This window comes from Cornus florida, unplaced genomic scaffold (genome assembly GCF_030987335.1).
Source record: "Cornus florida cultivar Cherokee Brave unplaced genomic scaffold, ASM3098733v1 CherokeeBrave_3.0.0_Hap2_Chr01, whole genome shotgun sequence".
Lineage (NCBI taxonomy): Eukaryota > Viridiplantae > Streptophyta > Magnoliopsida > Cornales > Cornaceae > Cornus > Cornus florida.
Window position 1 is genome coordinate 85,526,584 of NW_026775571.1, and position 17,411 is coordinate 85,543,994.

The 17,411-nt window shown below is 38.1% G+C and overlaps 2 protein-coding genes across 2 annotated transcripts; both read left to right on the forward strand.

Moving 5' to 3' along the window:
- The first annotated feature begins 177 nt into the window (after positions 1 to 177).
- On the forward strand, positions 178 to 2,477 carry LOC132276662 (disease resistance protein RPV1-like). The gene is made up of 4 exons (XM_059778211.1): positions 178 to 333; positions 549 to 685; positions 1,627 to 2,121; positions 2,240 to 2,477. Exons 1-4 carry the CDS (start codon positions 178 to 180, stop codon positions 2,475 to 2,477), a joined length of 1,026 nt encoding a protein of 341 aa, XP_059634194.1.
- A 4,209-nt stretch (positions 2,478 to 6,686) lies between these two features.
- On the forward strand, positions 6,687 to 16,349 carry LOC132304076 (uncharacterized). The gene is made up of 4 exons (XM_059801598.1): positions 6,687 to 7,347; positions 7,428 to 7,639; positions 7,705 to 7,967; positions 8,045 to 16,349. The coding sequence occupies exons 1-3, from the start codon at positions 6,891 to 6,893 to the stop codon at positions 7,825 to 7,827; spliced, it is 792 nt and encodes a 263-aa protein (XP_059657581.1). The 5' UTR covers positions 6,687 to 6,890; the 3' UTR covers positions 7,828 to 7,967; positions 8,045 to 16,349.
- The last annotated feature ends 1,062 nt before the right edge of the window (positions 16,350 to 17,411 follow it).

The window sequence follows — 17,411 nt, forward strand, 5'->3', positions numbered from 1 at the left end:
ATGATAACGTAGGTTCTCCTCATTTTCATTCCTAACCACTCAAACTTCACAGGAACTTATATTCAATACTCACTGATTGATGATAACGTAGGTTCTCCTCATTTTCATTCCTAACCATTCAAACTTCACAGGAACTCATCACTGCATAATCCTCTTTTCTCTTCTCACACAATTGAAATGGATACGGAGAACAACACTTCATCTTCCACCCCTTCACCTGATGGAGGATGGGATTATGAAGTTTTCTTGAGTTTCAGAGGTGCAGACACCCATCATACCTTCACTGACCACCTTTACAACGGCCTGTGGACGCTGGAATTCACACGTTTAGAGGCGACGATGAGCTTTACATTGGAGAGAAGATAGGTCCGGAGCTTCTCAAGGCAATACAGCACTCAAAGATATCCATCCCAGTCTTTTCCGAAGACTATGCTTCAAGTAAGTGGTGCCTAAATGAACTCACCAAGATGGTTGAGCGTAAGAGGACTTTGGGGCAATTGATATTACCCATTTTCTACTGCGTCGAACCGACCGACGTGTGAAACCAGAAAGGGAGTTACGAAGAGGCCTTCCAGAAACACGAAGAGAAATATAAAGATGATATTGCTACTGTGGAGGGATGGAAGAACTCCTTGAGGGAGGTTGCAGAATTGAAGGGATGGGAAGTGAAGAATGTTGCTGATCGGTAATTGTGCATATTTACTTATATATACTGATTCTGAAATTTTAACTTCTGTCATTATTTTCCTTTAGTAAATTTTCCTAATTATTAGCACCAACTATGAACTTGTTTGGTTCCGTTATCTCAAATTAGACAATACACTAACTTAATTTACAAACAACAGTTTTTACAAATATACACAATTATGGAGTGTGAACAATATTAGGTAACTATGTATATTTATTAATTTATTTATATATAATGATTCTGCTATTTTAACACTTCTGATTATTTTCTTTTAGGCTCCTGAGTGTTTGGGTGTAAAATATTTTTTTATTTTATGATATGAGGTTGTCGTTATTTACAAAGAAAGAAAATATTTACATCTAATAAATATAACATGCTCATTCATTTTTAACAAGTTATTTTACACGTTATGTCTCGTCTGATGAATTCGACCTCATCTGCTCGACCTAGACATTTGCCAAATAAAGTAAAAAAAAAAAATATATTTTACCTAAAAAGAAAAAAAAATTCCTAAAAAAATATTTTACTTCGAAACAAACACAACCTTAATGTAGATTTTCCATACTAGAACCAAACCAACTATATATGAACTTGTTTGGTTCAGTTATCTCAAATTAGACACTAGTTTAACTTAGTTTACAAACAATAGATTTTTCACAAATTGTTATCAAATGAATTTTGAAGCTACTTTCTATTTTTCAGTTTTGTGGGAATAGACAACTACTACTGTTGAAAATTTAAATCTAAGTAGGCGATCTATATTTGTGGGCTTTTCCATATATATATATATATATATATATATTTGACATCAATTATGTATGTTGGCAATCCTCAAGGAAAACTGGTAAAGAAGGTTGTTTCAAAGGTATGGAGAGAGCTGAAAAAGAATTACTCATTGGTTGTGAATGAATGCTTAGTTGGAATTGATGATCATGTAGAATAAATGATGAAATTGTTGGTGTTAATTCCGATGATGTAAGGATTGTGGGAATCCATGGCATGGGAGGAATCCGCAAGACCACTGTAGCCAAGGTCATCTACGACAAACTCTCCAGACAATTTCAAACCCGTTGCTTCCTTGAAGATGTTAGAAAAACAGCACAACAGCACAATGGTCTTGTTCATTTGCAAAGCCAACTTATATCTAGCATCTTAAAACAGGGACGCCCTGTCTTAATCGGGTCTATTGATGACGGAATTATTGCAATCAAACATAGATTTTCTGGGAAGAAAGTTCTTCTTGTCATTGATAATGTCGATCATATAGATCATCTTCGTGCATTTGCCCTTTTGGGAAAGCGTGATTGGTTTGGTTCAGGAAGTAGGATAATTATCACAACTAGAGACCTAGATATTCTAAAACAGGCTGTGGTCAATTCGACTTATGAACCAAAGGAATTGGATGATTATCAAGCTCTTCAACTTTTCAGCAAGTATGCTTTTAGAACGGACCATCCCCCACAAAGACTAACATACTTTATCTAGAGATTTTGTGCACGCAACTGGAAGGTTGCCTTTGGCTCTTGAGATTATTGGTTCTCGTTTGTTTAGCATTGAAAAAAAGGAATGGGAAGATAAATTAAAGGAGTTGAAAATAATACCAAACGAAGATGTGCAGAAGAAGCTGCAAACAAGTTACGACGCATTGAATGATATACAAAAACAGATATTTCTCGGTGTTGCCTGTCTTTTCATTGGAGTGGATACAAGAATTGCTTCCCGCATGTGGGAAAGTAATATTAATATTGGAGTTCTTTTGCGCCTGTTCGTTGGTAAAAATTGGAGATAACAATGAGCTAATGATGCATGAATAGCTTAGAGATCTTGGTAGGAATATTGTCCGTCGAGATAAAATCAACGATCCAGGAGAACATAGTAGGGTATGACTTCATGAGGAAGCCTTCCACATATTAGAGAGTAGTACGGGAAGATCCAACTCAATAGATGTTCTTTATTAAGAATTAATTTTTTCTGTCTTTTTTTATATTTTTAATGTAGGCCCCACCGTAGGTTTGCCAATTTTAGCATTTCTAATGTTAATAATCTCTAGCAATTTATCCTCCACTCACACGTTTTTTATATTTTCTTCATCTCTATCTATCAAACTCATGTCTTTCCACATTTTTCTAAACTTTTTCTCATGTGTTTCTTTGTGTGATTAAGCATATTAGATAATTATCTCTACTTTTCTAGGTGAGAATTTTACATTCTAATAAATGAGATATGGAATTTGTAAGAAATTCAAACACTTGAAATCAGGCAAGGCTTTTTACTAATTTGCATAAGGCCGGTTCTATTGTTCTTTAATTTACGTGTTTTTTTTTTTTTTTCTTACTATAGTTTATCGTTAAATATGTGTTCGGCTCGCGGAAAAGCGCTAGTTCCACTTTCTAGGTGAGTGGAAAGTAGGAGTGGATGTCGGGCGTGCCAGGAACTGCTGTCATTCCAAAGTGAGTATCCGAACAACTATCCAGTAGGACATTGCAGTGATCAGGTGATTGAATGAAGGACTGGAATTACCACCTTCAAGGGTTCTTTTTGCCTTGAAAAAGGACTTTCGGACTGAACTATGGCTAGTGGAAAGGAAAGCGGTATTAAAAGTGCAAGACTTTAAAGTAAAGTGCTGGAAAGTAGGAATAATAAGTGCATGACTTGAATTAAACATATTGAAGGTGCATTACATGAATGTAAAGATATTGAAGTGCTGTTTTGCCGTGTGATTTGAACAGGGTTTGCAAACTAGCTCTAAGTGTTCTATTTATAGAGCTTCATGCATGCATTAACTAGGTGTGGCAACTTCAGCAGCTTCCACGTGGAATGGTTCCGGACTGCCACATGTCCCGTGATTCCTCAACGGTTGTAACTTCTTTCATCTTATCCATCTTTTGTTGTAGACTTCAACCACGTCCTCTCTAGTCTTCAACGAATTTACGTCATGGGTAGTTTCAGAATGAATTCCCACGTGTTCTCTTTGTGACTTGGCAAGTGTCCCATGATTTTGTTCTTCTTCCTCATGCCGTTAATTCCTCTCCTTAACTTCAGACACAATTTCACCAATTGTTGCCTTATTGTCTATGATTCTTGATAACTTTCCTTGGTTAGTGGTAGTTCCCTTATAAAGTTCCACCACTTTCAACCGACGTGCTCTCATTTAGCTAGGTGTCCCACGATTTCTAGTAGTCTGTCCTTTCTATAGAACATTTCTTTTATGGCATCGTGATTTCTAACTTCTGATAAACTCCTCATTGTGAATAACTTCCATCTTGAGACTTTCCTTCTGAAGTTTGGAGTTCATGGTGCCATGACCTCCTTAATTTTAGTAACTCCTCCATCATGGGTAGTTTCCCAGAATATATTTGTACACATCTTTATTTCTCCAACCTACCTCCCTTTCTTCTGTAGACCACGGTTTCCTTTATTTTAGGCTGAACCTTCCATATTAATTTCATGGCGTCATAGTCACCGAGTTTACATCGTGGGTTATGGTTGTTGCTCACTTCCTTAATTTTAGCAACTTCTCTTCAACCTTACTTCCTCAGGATTTAGACCTCATGGCTTCATGGACTCCCTTTTCACGGTGATTCCTTCATCGTGGGTTAAGCCTAATATATATATATATATATATATATATATATATATATATATATATATATAAATTAAATCCCACGTCTTGCTAAATTTTAGCAACAGAAGTTGACTTGGCTGAACCATTGTTGAAGTTTCCTAAAAATAAGGAAAAAATTGCCTCCACGTCCCTATGACTTAGTCAACTTTTATTTAGATGGAAAATACCCATCTAATTGGTATCTTATATTAATAGGATCTTCCAAATAAATTCAAACAGAATTAATCTACCGTGGCAAGTCTAATAAAACTCGCCTTGTGTCAATAAACTATTGGTTGTTTGAATCTTTGACTTTAGCCTTCTCATGAAGTTACACTCATGGTAATATCTTCATGCAATCTTCTCGTTCTCTTAGGACTTTATATCCTAAGTTTGGTAAGTCCTAGTAGGACTCACCACTCCTTTTAATTTCCTGTAGAATTAATATTCCAAAGGAATATTTATTAATATCTTACTCTAACATGGCAAGTTCCATTAAAACTTGCCATGTTACTTCTTTCTATTAATAATCCACCTTAACAATTCCACGTCACATCCTCATATTCTTGGATTATTAGAACACTAAATCAATATGGCAAGGTTTGTAAAAAACTGGCCACTTGTCTTCTTTCCATTGAGCAAAATAGTGGAATAAACATATGCCCTCCAAATTCCATACCTTGTGGATCTTTCTGAAAGTAAGGCGTGGGATTTGAATTCCGCCATTAACATACCACCATCATGCTCGCTTGATTTTCCAACCCTAACCACAACTAACTTCTCGGCTTCCATCACATTAATTTCCTTTAATCACCAATCTCCTAGATGCCATGTGCCCCTAAAAGACCTATTCGCTGCTTCCTATAAAAATCTCTTTACTTTCCTTTTTTGAATTTCAAAATTCCAACTAAAACCCTTCTAATAGTACCCTTAGGTTTTTGGACACTCAAGATAACCATTAAAAGGAAACACGTGGCTGCTCCCCCTGCATATTCTGAGAACATCTTCTCCAACCACTGATTTTCGTTTCTTCAAGGAGATTCAAACCATTTATGGCATAGAGTTGTTAGCCTTCTCAATCCTCATTATTTCCTTTTCCTTTTAAAAGTCCTCCTTTAACTTCCCCTCCTCAAAAGGCATCCTTGGACTTTGAAAGATTTCACTATAAACGATAAAATCTTCTACGTGTTATTCTGTTGGTCTCTTGATTCTACCCATGTTAATCTTTCTAGCCGCCAAACACATTTCGTCTCCCAATAAACCTCTCATCCATTTATGGTATTACACTATCCAGCTTCCAAAACCTTTTAAAACTTCCTTTTGAATTTTGAAAACCCAACCACCCATCCTAGGAAAACGCCCTCAGCCTTTACTTCCTTCCTTATCGTTTCTATATATATATTACCTCCATACTTATCGTTTGCCACCAACTCTCCTTCTATTATCTTTCCTCCTTCTGAAACCCTAAAGGACATCTCCACCCATGGAAAAATTACAAACCATGGCTCCCAAGAAGCCTTCCAAGCCAACTATTAGCTCATCCCTGCCAGCTCCCTCTATTCAAACCAAAACCAAAATTCGATACTCTTGAAGTCTCTAAACCCTGCTGGACTTCATCTTGAACCTCTGATTCACTTCAAAGGCTCCTTAGTTGGATTGGGTTCAGCCTTTGCCAACGTTGCCCCCTCTGAATTAGCCAAATTCTACCCTTCCAGTAAGTCTTCACTCCCTTTCGATTCAGAGTTCCCTCCTATTTCAAAGAAAGGGAAGAAAGTAAAATCCTCATTCAGCATAAGAAACTGGCCAATATATCGTTCATCCTGGTCTTCATGGGTGAGTTGTCTTTCCAAGGACGAGAAAATTTCTTCACAGTGGAAGAAACAGGGCATCTATGACATTATCTAAATCAGTAAGTCCTCTACAACACTTGATCCGACCCTCCTTTTTCCAGCCCTTTTCTTTTGGTCTTCAACCACCAATTCTCTGCATCTTAAATGTGGAATGATGTCCCCCACTTTGAGAGATATTTGTTGCATCACAGGTCTTAAGCCTTATGGAGATGATGTAAGTGCCACCCTCTTTGTTGAACAATTCTTCTTTCCAACCAAGACCACTGGAAGTAAGAAGTTTATCTCCTCCCATCTCCCTTTTATTAAACACTATAAGCAAACCGGCCCAGTTCAAGAAGATGACCACATTGCTTTCCTGATTTGTTGGCTTTCTGGCCACTTGCTATGCGTTCCATTTGGCCAAGTCACAAAAAACTATGTTCAAGTGGCGGTTTCCCTAGCCAGAAATGGAGACTTAGTATTAGCTCCCCTTGTACTTTCTCATTTATACAGAGGTCTTCACGATCTCCTTACTTCCAAGTTTTCAAGGTTCTAAGTTCCCTTCTGGTTGTTCCAAAAGTGGCTTAAAGTGTACTTCCAAAATAGAACTTCACCCCTAATCACTCCAACTGGAAAATCCCTTCTGTGTCATTCTTTGGCAACCGCTGATCCTTCTCTTTTCAGCTTTGCTGAAAACTTTGAATATTTCTACAATCAATGTGAGACTGGAAACGATGAGTTCTTTGATCCATTCACTGCCATTGGTCGCATGCCATCATGGTTGGTTCCATCTCCCAGAGTGTCTACCAAGAAACATTCTGAAGATTGGAAAAATATTTGGGTCAGCTTCCTTATTGCTCGTGACCTCCATTACAACACTGCTCAACCTACTTTGAAGAACAGTTTTCGTGGCATTGAGTTCTACAACCCAGCCCAACTAGCAAGGCAAATGGGCTTTACCCAAATTATTCCTTTGCCACCCTGCAAATCTTACAACAGATTCTTTGACCAACGTGTTCATCTTACAGATACTGAACAATTTACAGCGATTGACCAAGCCTACGCAGCAGAAAGAGCAGCTTTTAATTTCAAAGGCCATACTAGCAAGCCTCAATCAACCAATGAATTCGATGTATTGTGGTTAGCTTATATCTCCTCCACCCGAACCAAGAATCAGAAGGCTATTTGTGATTCCATACTGGTATCTTTCAAGCCTCTGTCTCCAGGTATTAATGTATTTACTGTAAATTCCATTCCCTTTTGAAATCCATCAACCCTCCATATACCGAGACTTGGTTAATTTCAGATGAAGAAGAGGAAATACTTGAAGAAAGTGAAGAGGAAGAAGGTGGAGAGAAAACCACCACAATGGCTAGTAAAATTGAGGGTGTAGCCGAAAGTGGTGATGTAAGTATTGAAAGTCTTTACTCAAGTGATGATGAAGAGGAGGAAGAAGAAGTGAAAGAGGAAGAGGAGGATGCTTTATACAAGGCAAAGGGAAAGGGAAAAACCTCTCAGGTATTTCAATGTGGCCGAACTTAATTGTTCCATATTCTGAACTTTACTTATACTTCCTCTTGCAGGGACTGGCAATTGTCAAAAAGGAATTTCAGCCCCAATTATCCTCTTCTGATGAAGATTCTTCTGATGGTGAAGTCGGCATTTCCAAAGGGCGAACCACTACTCAGCATTCCAGCAAAGCCTAAAAATGCGTAGCCCTTCCGGAAAAGTTATAGGAAAGGCTAAAAGGAAAATCATGCCTGAACTGGAAAAAACAGAAGAGTTCAAACAAACCGGAGACTTCCCATAACACAAGAAACCAAAGTCATCTAAAGAGCTTGTTTTGGTAAGTCTCAATCCTTATCATTCTCCATCTCATTACTTTATACTTTAAAATGTTTGTAACTTTAACTTGACCAATAGGGCTCTACTATGGGACACAATTTCATGAATATCCACCTGGATTGACAAGTTGCACAATGAGAGGATTTGGCCCTTCAAGCTTCAATTATGGAGAGTTTGACCATCAAGAATAAGAAAAGTCTGCCCATTCCAACTTTCATTATTGGAATATCCATTCCTTCCGGAACTGGTGGAACTTCTACTGGTCATACTCCTTTCATCCCAAAGGCAAGCCTTCATTCCTTTACAGTTCGCCTCATTTCTTTCTTTATATCTAATAGAAACTTGTTTCCATTTCAGGCAACTACTTCCTTATCTACCTCAACCTCCTTTATGATGCAGAGGAGAGCCCTTCCAGCATTAGCTGATCTTTATAAAGTGATCAAGGCCACCAAATCTTCCAGTACTTCTACTTCAAGTGCAAGTGTCCTCACACTTCCAGGACCTTCAGATGATGCTATCATGGTGGCTAAAGAAAAGTTGTTGTCTTATCTTGCCCACGATGTGGAGGATGTAGTCTCTTTCCACTTAAGTCTAGCCAGTACTATTGTGACCCTTAAAAAACATTTTGGATTTCTTGAGCCTATCCAGGCTTCTTTGACCAAGCTGCAACACCAACTCGAATTCATTGTTGCCCATGTGAGCTCCAGTACTTCTATAGTTTCCAAGTATGAAAAGGAAGCCAAGCTCAGAGATAAAGCTCTTGAGGATTTTCAACTCTCCTTAGAATCCTACCCAGAAATCAAGGATCGGGCTGAAAAGAATGAAGAACTGGCCAAAGTTCAAAGGGAATTAGAACAAGTGCAACGTGAAGAACTTGAATTGGACCAAACAGCTAATGCCCTTGTCAATGCGTTCGAACCTTTAAGGAAAGAATGGGAAAAATGAGTTGAAGCCTTTCCTAAATTTAAGGATGCAAAGTTTAAAGCAGTGGTTGTTCTTGGAGAAGCAAGGAAAATTTGGAATGAACTTGGAGGTGTTCTTGCCTCTATCTGATCTCATGTGTTTCTCTTTAAGGTTCTATCATGTGGTTGTTTTTGGAAAACTTGTGGATAGGAAATAACTAATGGGTACTTTTGCATGGCCAATCCTAGGTTTAGGAGGCCATTTTTGAGTTTTGTAATGAAATCCAGTATCTAATGAGATAACGCTCTATTTCCCAACCCTTTGCATGTGCCTCTTTCACACTTTATATGGAAAAGAAATTTCTAAGTCACTGAAACTGGAAAATATCTTCACATATATTTATAATAAGGCATAGCCATATAATTGGCTTTCCATAACAAGGGAAATTCAAAGAAATAAAAGAAATTGCCACAATGGAAATGCATGTATATACAAGCAAGATAAACAATTTCCAGTATGATCAAAACCTGGAACATATAGCGTAGCCAATTCCTTAATGAAGTCTTCCATACTTAGGAAATCAGCTGATCTTGGAAATTCAACTAAGTCTGCTTCCTAACTTTAGCCAATGTACGTTTCCAAGAACTTAGCCACTTACTGGAATGAATCATTCCTCTATTTTGACTTAGCTACTAAAATGACCAAAGTATGGTCAACATTCATCCTTTCCAACTTTCTGGTAACTTGGAAAGGAGTGGTACCAGCCACATTATGTGGCCGGTTGAATGAGTGTTACTTTCTAATCTTCATAGATGGAAGGGTGGTACTCTTTCAAGTACATACCATTCACAGGATGCCTATGAGACCCTCTATCTATATCCATCAATCTATAAGCCCCTTTTCCAAGGACTCGTTCTACCAAGTAAGGACTTTCCCAATTAGGAGTCTATTTTCTATACTCCAAACTTTTAACTCCAGGTGGAAATTTGACCTGCCATACTAAGTCTCCTTCTACAAATGTCTTTGTCTTGACCTTCTTGTTGTATGCCCGCATGACTTTTTTCTTTTGAGCAATAATATGATCCAAAGCAGTAAGACGAACTTTATCAAGGTCTTCTAATTCTGCAAACATGGCATGGTTGTAATCTGCTGGAGTTAGCCTATTTTGGAAAGCCACCCTTGCAGACCTGATAGTCATCTCCACTGGAAGGACAACATCATGTCCAGATGTAAGCACATATGATGTGACGCCTGTACTTGACCTTTTTGAATTTTTGTAGGCCCAAAGAGCTTCAGAAAGCAAGTGATGCCACTCCCTTGGATGATCCTCAATCATCTTTTCAAGGATGTTGAGAATTACTTTGTTGGAAGTTTTTGTCTATCCATTTGCCTGGGCAAAATATGGAGTGGAACTGATCACTTGTACACCACACTCAGCACAATAATCCAAGACCTTGCTTCTAACAAAGGATAGATCCCTATCAGTGGTGATAGTCTCTGGAATTCCAAACCTCTGTGTAATGTGCTTCTTGATAAAATCAATCGTCATTGACTGCTCACAAGTCTTTAGTGGAATGGCTTCCACCCACTTTATGAAATAATCTATTGCCACCACTATATGAGTATGATCATCTGAAGATGGAGGCCTTATCTTTTTAATAAAGTCCAAAGCCCACCCTCTAAATGGCCATAGTTTTACTATCGGCTGTATATTAATAGCTGGAACTCTTTAGACCGGGCCATGTTCTTGACATGCAATACAAGTCTTGGCAAACTCTATGCAATCTTTCAATATGCCTTTCCAATAATAACCATACCTTCTAAGGAGCCACCTCATCTTGATTCCAGCTTGATGTGCTCTGCATATTCCAAGGTGTGATTCTGCCATTACCCTCATGGACTCATCCTTTCAGAGGCATCTTAACAGAAGTCCATCTTCTTTACTCTTCTTGTAGAGGTCCCCATCAATCAGAATGTAATGTAGTGCCAAAAGCTGAATTCTCTTGTCCACTTTGGAGCTAGGCTCCTGTAAGAATTGGATAATTGGTGTTCTCCAATCATCCAAATCTAATCCATTTATATCAATATTGAAAACCTCCCATGGTTTATTGGCAAGTTTGATTCTTTCTGGCTTTTCAGATTGGAAATGACTTGCCATCTCATACCGTAACTCTACCGAAGGAAAAATCCTTCTTTTAACTGTGATCAAAGCTTCTTCCACACTTGGTGAGACTTTCACTCGAGAGGCTAATTGTGCTAGATCATCAGCCTCCGTATTTAAATGTCTAGGCCAATATTTGAGTTGAAAATCATTAAATTGGCAAAGTAACTCTAAGGCCAAAGAGTGGAAAGGCCTCAGACGCTAGTTAAGACATCTATATTCTTCAGATAGTAGGCTAAGTGTCAAGTTGGAATCTCCAATAATCTGGACCTTTTCCACCTTTAGCTCTAGCAGAATCTCCAGCCCAATAATTAGTGCCTCGTACTCAGCTTGGTTGTTTGTACACTTGAAATCCAAGAAGAAAGAAAATTTGGTTTTCCTTCCTTTCGGAGAAATGATGACTATTCCATCTCCACCTCCATCATGAGTGCTTGATCCATCAAATATGAAAGTCCAAGGTGTGTAGTCAAGGTAGAGATTATCCACCTCATCACATATTTCTGAATCTATCTTAGTGGATGGATGATCTGCTAGAAATTCTGCTACCGCCATTCCTTTGACTGCCTTTTGTCGAATATACTTGAAGGAAAACTCCATTAAGGCCAATGACCACTTTCCAATACGTCTAGTGATCAAAGGCCTTGGAAGCATATACTTAATCAAATCTGTTTGAGAAATGATATATACGGCCATTGGCAACATATAAGTTCTTAACTTCATAGCCGCATAGTATAAAGAAAGGCACAACTTTTCAATGGAAGTGTACTTACATTCCACTGGAGTGAGCACCCTACTTAGATAATAGATGGCTTGCTCTTTCCCCCATTCATTGTTCTGAGCTAATAGAGTTCCAATGAACTCATTGGCAGCCGATAAGTATAATCTTAAAGGCCACTTCTTGATTGGAGGCATTAGCACTGGAGGGTTGGCCAGGTAGCTTTTCAAACCTTCAAAGGCTTGCTGGTGCTGTTCTATCCACTTGAATTCCTCAGCACCCTTCAATTTCAGCAAAGGGGAGAAAACATGAGTCTTTTCAGCATGGTTGGCAATAAACCTCCTTAAATATCCAACCTGGCCGAGGAATCACTGCAACTCTTTCTTAGTGGACGGTGGCTTTGCTTCAATAATTGCCTTTACTTTATTTTGATCTATCTCAATACCCCTTTGGTGGACCAAGAAGCCTAGGAAATTTCCAGCTGAAACCCCAAAAGCACACTTCAAAGGATTCATCTTCAACTTGTGCTGCCTCATCCTTTCAAAAGCCATCTTCAAATTGTGAAGATGTTGATCTTTTACCGAGGACTTGATGACCACATCATCAATGTAGACTTCCAAGAAATGGCCAATCATGTCATGGAATATGGCATTCATGGCTCTTTGATATGTTACTCCGGCATTCTTTAACCCAAATGGTATGACAACCCATTCAAAGGTTCCAATGGAACCTGGACATCTGAAGGCTGTCTTGGTAATATCTTCCTCTGCAATGTAAATCTAGTTGTACCCAGAATGTCCATCCATGAATGAAAGAATTTTATTCTTGGCAGCAGAATCTACTAACTGGTCAGCAACAGGCATGGGATACTCATCTTTTGGAGTTGTAAGATTGATATTCCGAAAATCCACACATACCCTTAGTTTGCCATTTGTCTGAACAACTAGAACTATATTGGAAATCCAGTCAGCATACCTGGCGGTTCTTATAAAACCAGCCTTGTGTAGCCTTTCTATCTCTTCTTCGACTTTTAGAACAACTTCTTGGGACATCCTTCTTAGAGGCTGCTTGAAAGGCTTGAAACCTTCCTTAATTGGCAAATTATGCTCTACCAGCTCTCTGGAAAGACCTGGCATTTCCTCATAGGTCCATGCAAAGCAATCTTTGTATTCTTCAAGTAAGGAAATCAATTCTTTTCTAAAGATTGGTTTCAAAAGCTTACTGATGTAGGTAGGCCGAGGGTCCTGTTCTGTTCCAAGATTAACTTCCAAAAGTGGATCTTGTACTTAAGCCTTGAGATATTCTAACTTCGTTGGCGCCACCTTCAAGTCTGTTAGCTGGATAGTATCCAACTTGTCTTCAGTATCTTCCATAATCTCCAAAACATTGGTTGAAAATGAAGCACCGGCAATAGCAGCCCTTTCCAACCGTAGTTCGGCTAGATATACTTTTAACTTGGCAAGGCAGCAGTTAATCACCTGGCCAAGTATTCTATTTTCTTTACGTTTCTCTTCCATAAAAACTTTTGTTTGAAATGTATTGCTGAACACCGGCCTTGGGTAAAATTGTTGGCCTTAGTGTTTCTTAGAAAAGTTCCCTTACATCTTCTTCCGTAAGAGTCCTTCTCATGGTGGCCTTCCTTGGACGACCCTTGCTATCCTTTCCAATAAATCTGATTGGAACGAATTCTTCACTATATAACTCAGCATCTGCATAAAAAACCCTTGCCACAAATGGCCGGCTATCATCTTCCACAACTTTTACCTCATCTCCATCCCAAAATATTAGCATTTGATGGAGCGAAGATGGAATGCAAATATTTGGGTGAATCCATTCACGGCCTAAGAGCAAATTATAAGTCGCTGTGGACTCAATAACAAAGAAGGCTGTGATGGAGTTCTATCTCCCATCGTTAACTCCAACGGTAGAATGCCTTGTGTCTTCACTACTCCTTCCGTGAAACCGCTAATGGATACATCTGTTAGAATGATGTCTTCAGGAGACTTTCCGAGCATGTGCAAACATTGACTGGAACAACATTCAACACCGAACCATTGTCCACCAGAACTCTTGCCAAGGGCCTTCCTTCCACTAGCACCTTGATGTACAAAGGTTTGAGCTGCTGAGTTATGCCATATGGTGGCTTTTCCAACACAATTTTCTTTGGCCTTGTAGGGCTGTTCTCTTTAATCACAACCCCCTTTAATTTTTGGAGATGCTCAGTTTTATCTTCAAAAACCTCCTCTATATGAATACCATTATTTAGTTCTATAATAGTTGGCCCAGAACTAGACTGTCCAAGACTTTCCATGGGTGGACTTGTATCTACTACATCTCATTCCATTGAATTGGGCTGATTTGGCTGAGGCTCAAAAAGCAAAGGAAGAACCACTACCATATTGCAAGTAAATTCACTTGGAAGGCTCCCAAAATAGATTTTCTTGCTGCTACTGGAACTGCTGGGAATTTCTAAATCTATTTTATCTTTCGTTGGAGGATTGTCTGTAGTTATGGAATTTCCAACCTCTGAATCAAGATCTAGCAAATCATCAGGATCTCTCTCTTTTCCTCTAGCTGGAAGCTCTGATAAGTCTGACGGCTTAGTAGTCTTCTTTGGCCAACTGGACCAGCCATGGTCTTTCTCCCATAACCTTCTTTTATCAGCCCTCTTCCTTTGCTGCCTTCGCTTTTATGTACGGGTCATATAGGAATCATCATGGATAGGGAACTTGGGATGATCAAGCCTCTCCCACCTGTTACTTTGTAAGATGGGAGGCTTAACCATTCTTGGTCAGAGACGCTCATTCTCCCTTCTAACCTATACTTTCAAGGCCATTTTTGGCCTGGAAGGCCTGTCACCTTCAGAACCTTTGTCTTGCCATTTACTCCTTTCAAACTTTCTGCTAGGAGGACGAGAACCTGGCTGATAGGAAATTCTATTCCTTTCCAAATTCTTTGGAAGGATTTTAGATTTCCTTTCTGCTGCCTTTCTTTCTGGATGAACCTGGCTTTCCTTCTCTGGAATGGTTACAGTAACTGTGTTTTCCACCTTTTGGAAAGTTAGCCGATCATGGACCTTCCTTTTCTGACCCCGGTCACTATTGGAGGGCTTTTCATTCTGCTTCTCTTTTGGAAAGTCTTTACGGCAACCTTTATTCTGAACTTTACACTTGGGGCAACAACCTTTATCCATGATGTAGCCCAAAATTAAGCTAAGCAATTTCAACCTTTACAACAGTTAACAATATGCACAGTTTTGTACTTTCATTCTGTTCTATCCTTTAACATAGCAACATAAAACCATCCAAACAGAAACTTAATTAACACTTAACATGTGAATTAAGAAATCCAGTATACTCTTAACTCAGTTCAGAAAAAAAGTAAAACACCTATAGTCCAAACAGTATTCCAAAAACAACCCTGTACGCATCAAAATGGAAGAGCCTGCTCTAAAACTTTGGAGCAGGCTTTTTTTAGAGCATGGAGCCGGCTCTAGATATCCTAGAGCCGGCTCTTTTGATAGTAAAGCCTGCTCTTTCCTCTATAGAGCCGGCTCTCCTTTTCTCTAAGAGCCTTCAGTCCCCTGTGTTGCGTTCCAACTTCTCTGCTCCTTCTCCGGCTGATTCCTATCACTCTGTGGTATTTAAAACTGACCTTAGGAGTTTTGTTTGAGTCTAGAAGCATCCCCAAGATTGGTTTACAATAATTTGAAAACAATTACAGAGTTTAAACTAAACCAATAAACTAGCACGCTTGAAGAGCAACACTGAAACCAATTTGCAATATCAGTTATGATCCAACCTCTCTGTTCCTCTTCACCCCTTCACTTAGGAGTCTTATATCATCCCAATAACATCCCCATGATCCATTTACAGAAGATAAAAGCAGGTACGGTAACTAAAACTACAACAGATTTTAACATGCTTTAATGAATAGAACTGGAAACAAACATACACAAACTGTAAACATATTTGATTTTAAAGCAAACAGATCATCAACAAAGCATATAATAAACACGTAAGTTTCAATTACTAGTTAGTTCAACCCTAGAGATTATCTAGGTGCACAGAACACGAGCCAAGGGAAAGAGGAAGATAAGAACTTGCCTGTGATTTCAGTTATAAAATATCGGCGTCGTCTCTAAGTTTTCCGGCAAATACTGAACACCGGTAAACCTTCTATTGCTCTGAATCTAATCCTCAATCAACCTCCTTGGTCCTCTCTGTAAAATTCCCCCTCAAGCCTTGCTCTGTTTTCTCTCACGTCTTTGTTTTCTCTTTGTGTTTCTTTTTGTGTCTTTGATACGTGAATAGGAGTGGTATAAAGTCTTTTTAAAACCCTAAGTCGTCTTAATGATATATTTATAGGTTTTAAACTAAAACCCTAATCCAAAATTTCTATCCGAGAAGGAAACACAACTAATGTTATTCTCTACCTTGGCTAAATACGTGAAACCCTAAAAGAAATAAAACCCTACGATAAACATTAATTTAATTAAATTCAATAAAACAAATAATTAACAATACAATTAATTAACAAACAAATATAATCAAAATGCAATTCATTCAAACAACAAGCAAATAAATTTCAAATAAATCAACTAATGAAAATAAAACAAATAATACACACAATTAAATCAATTAAACAAATAATATGCAATTTAAACAATAAATTAAATACCAGGCCTATCCTTTTGATATTAGGGGTATTACACTTTCCAATCTTTTTAGCACTTACTCACCATGTTTTGGCCTTGAAAAAATTAGAATTGTAGATGGTAGTTTCTCACCTATTGCAGGAAAAGGTTTGATAAAATTATCCGAGAATATAAATCTTAAAAATGTTCTCCATGTCCCTAAACTAGCTTGTAACCTTTTGTCTGTGAGTAAACTAACCAAAGAATCTAAATGTCGTGTAATTTTCTATGATTCTTACTGTGAATTTCAGGACCGGAGCTCGGGGAAGAAGATTGGCAGTGCTAAGATAATAGATGGACTTTACTACTTTGATGGGGACTTCTCCAGTAATAAAAAGGCTCGAGGCCTTAGTAGTGTTAGTTCTAACTCTGTTTATGAACAAATAATGTTTTGGCATTTAAGACTAGGACATCCTAACTTTCTATATCTTAAACATTTGTTTCCTACTTTATTTAAAGGTTTAGATTGTTCATCATTCTATTGTAAAAGTTGTTGCTTATCTAAGAGTCATCGTACTACTTATTTGCCAAACCTTATACTTCTTCAAAACCATTTTATTTAATACATAGTGATGTTTAGGGACCTTCAAGAGTTACTATTATCTCTAGGAAAAAATGGTTTGTTACTTTTATAGATAATCATACCCGTTTATGTTAGGTTTATTTGATGAATGAAAAGTCTGAGGTTGGAAATTTTTTTAAGGATTTTTACACAATGGTTGAAACTCAGTTTCAAGCAAAAATTAGCATTTTTCACACCGATAATGGAACCGAGTAATTTAATGAAATTTTGAGGAGTTTTTTTGAAAGAAAATGGTATTCATCATCGGTCTACGTGTGTGGATACCCCTCAACAAAATGGAATTGCTGAAAGAAAAAATAAACATTTACTTGAAGTGGCTCGTGCTATAATGTTTTCAATGAATATTCCAAAATATCTTTGGGGGGAAGCTGTTTTAACAGCTTCGTA

Bases quoted from the DNA above. Each gene is read 5' to 3' on its own strand.
- LOC132276662 (XM_059778211.1), top strand. From the start codon at position 178: ATGGATACGGAGAACAACACTTCATCTTCCACCCCTTCACCTGATGGA. The intron at 686-1,626 runs GTAATTGTGCAT...ATGATCATGTAG, and splicing joins GTGAAGAATGTTGCTGATCG to AATAAATGATGAAATTGTTG. The intron at 2,122-2,239 runs GTATGCTTTTAG...TCGTTTGTTTAG, and splicing joins GCTCTTCAACTTTTCAGCAA to CATTGAAAAAAAGGAATGGG.
- LOC132304076 (XM_059801598.1), top strand. From the start codon at position 6,891: ATGCCATCATGGTTGGTTCCATCTCCCAGAGTGTCTACCAAGAAACAT. The intron at 7,348-7,427 runs GTATTAATGTAT...GGTTAATTTCAG, and splicing joins TTTCAAGCCTCTGTCTCCAG to ATGAAGAAGAGGAAATACTT. The intron at 7,640-7,704 runs GTATTTCAATGT...TTCCTCTTGCAG, and splicing joins GAAAGGGAAAAACCTCTCAG to GGACTGGCAATTGTCAAAAA.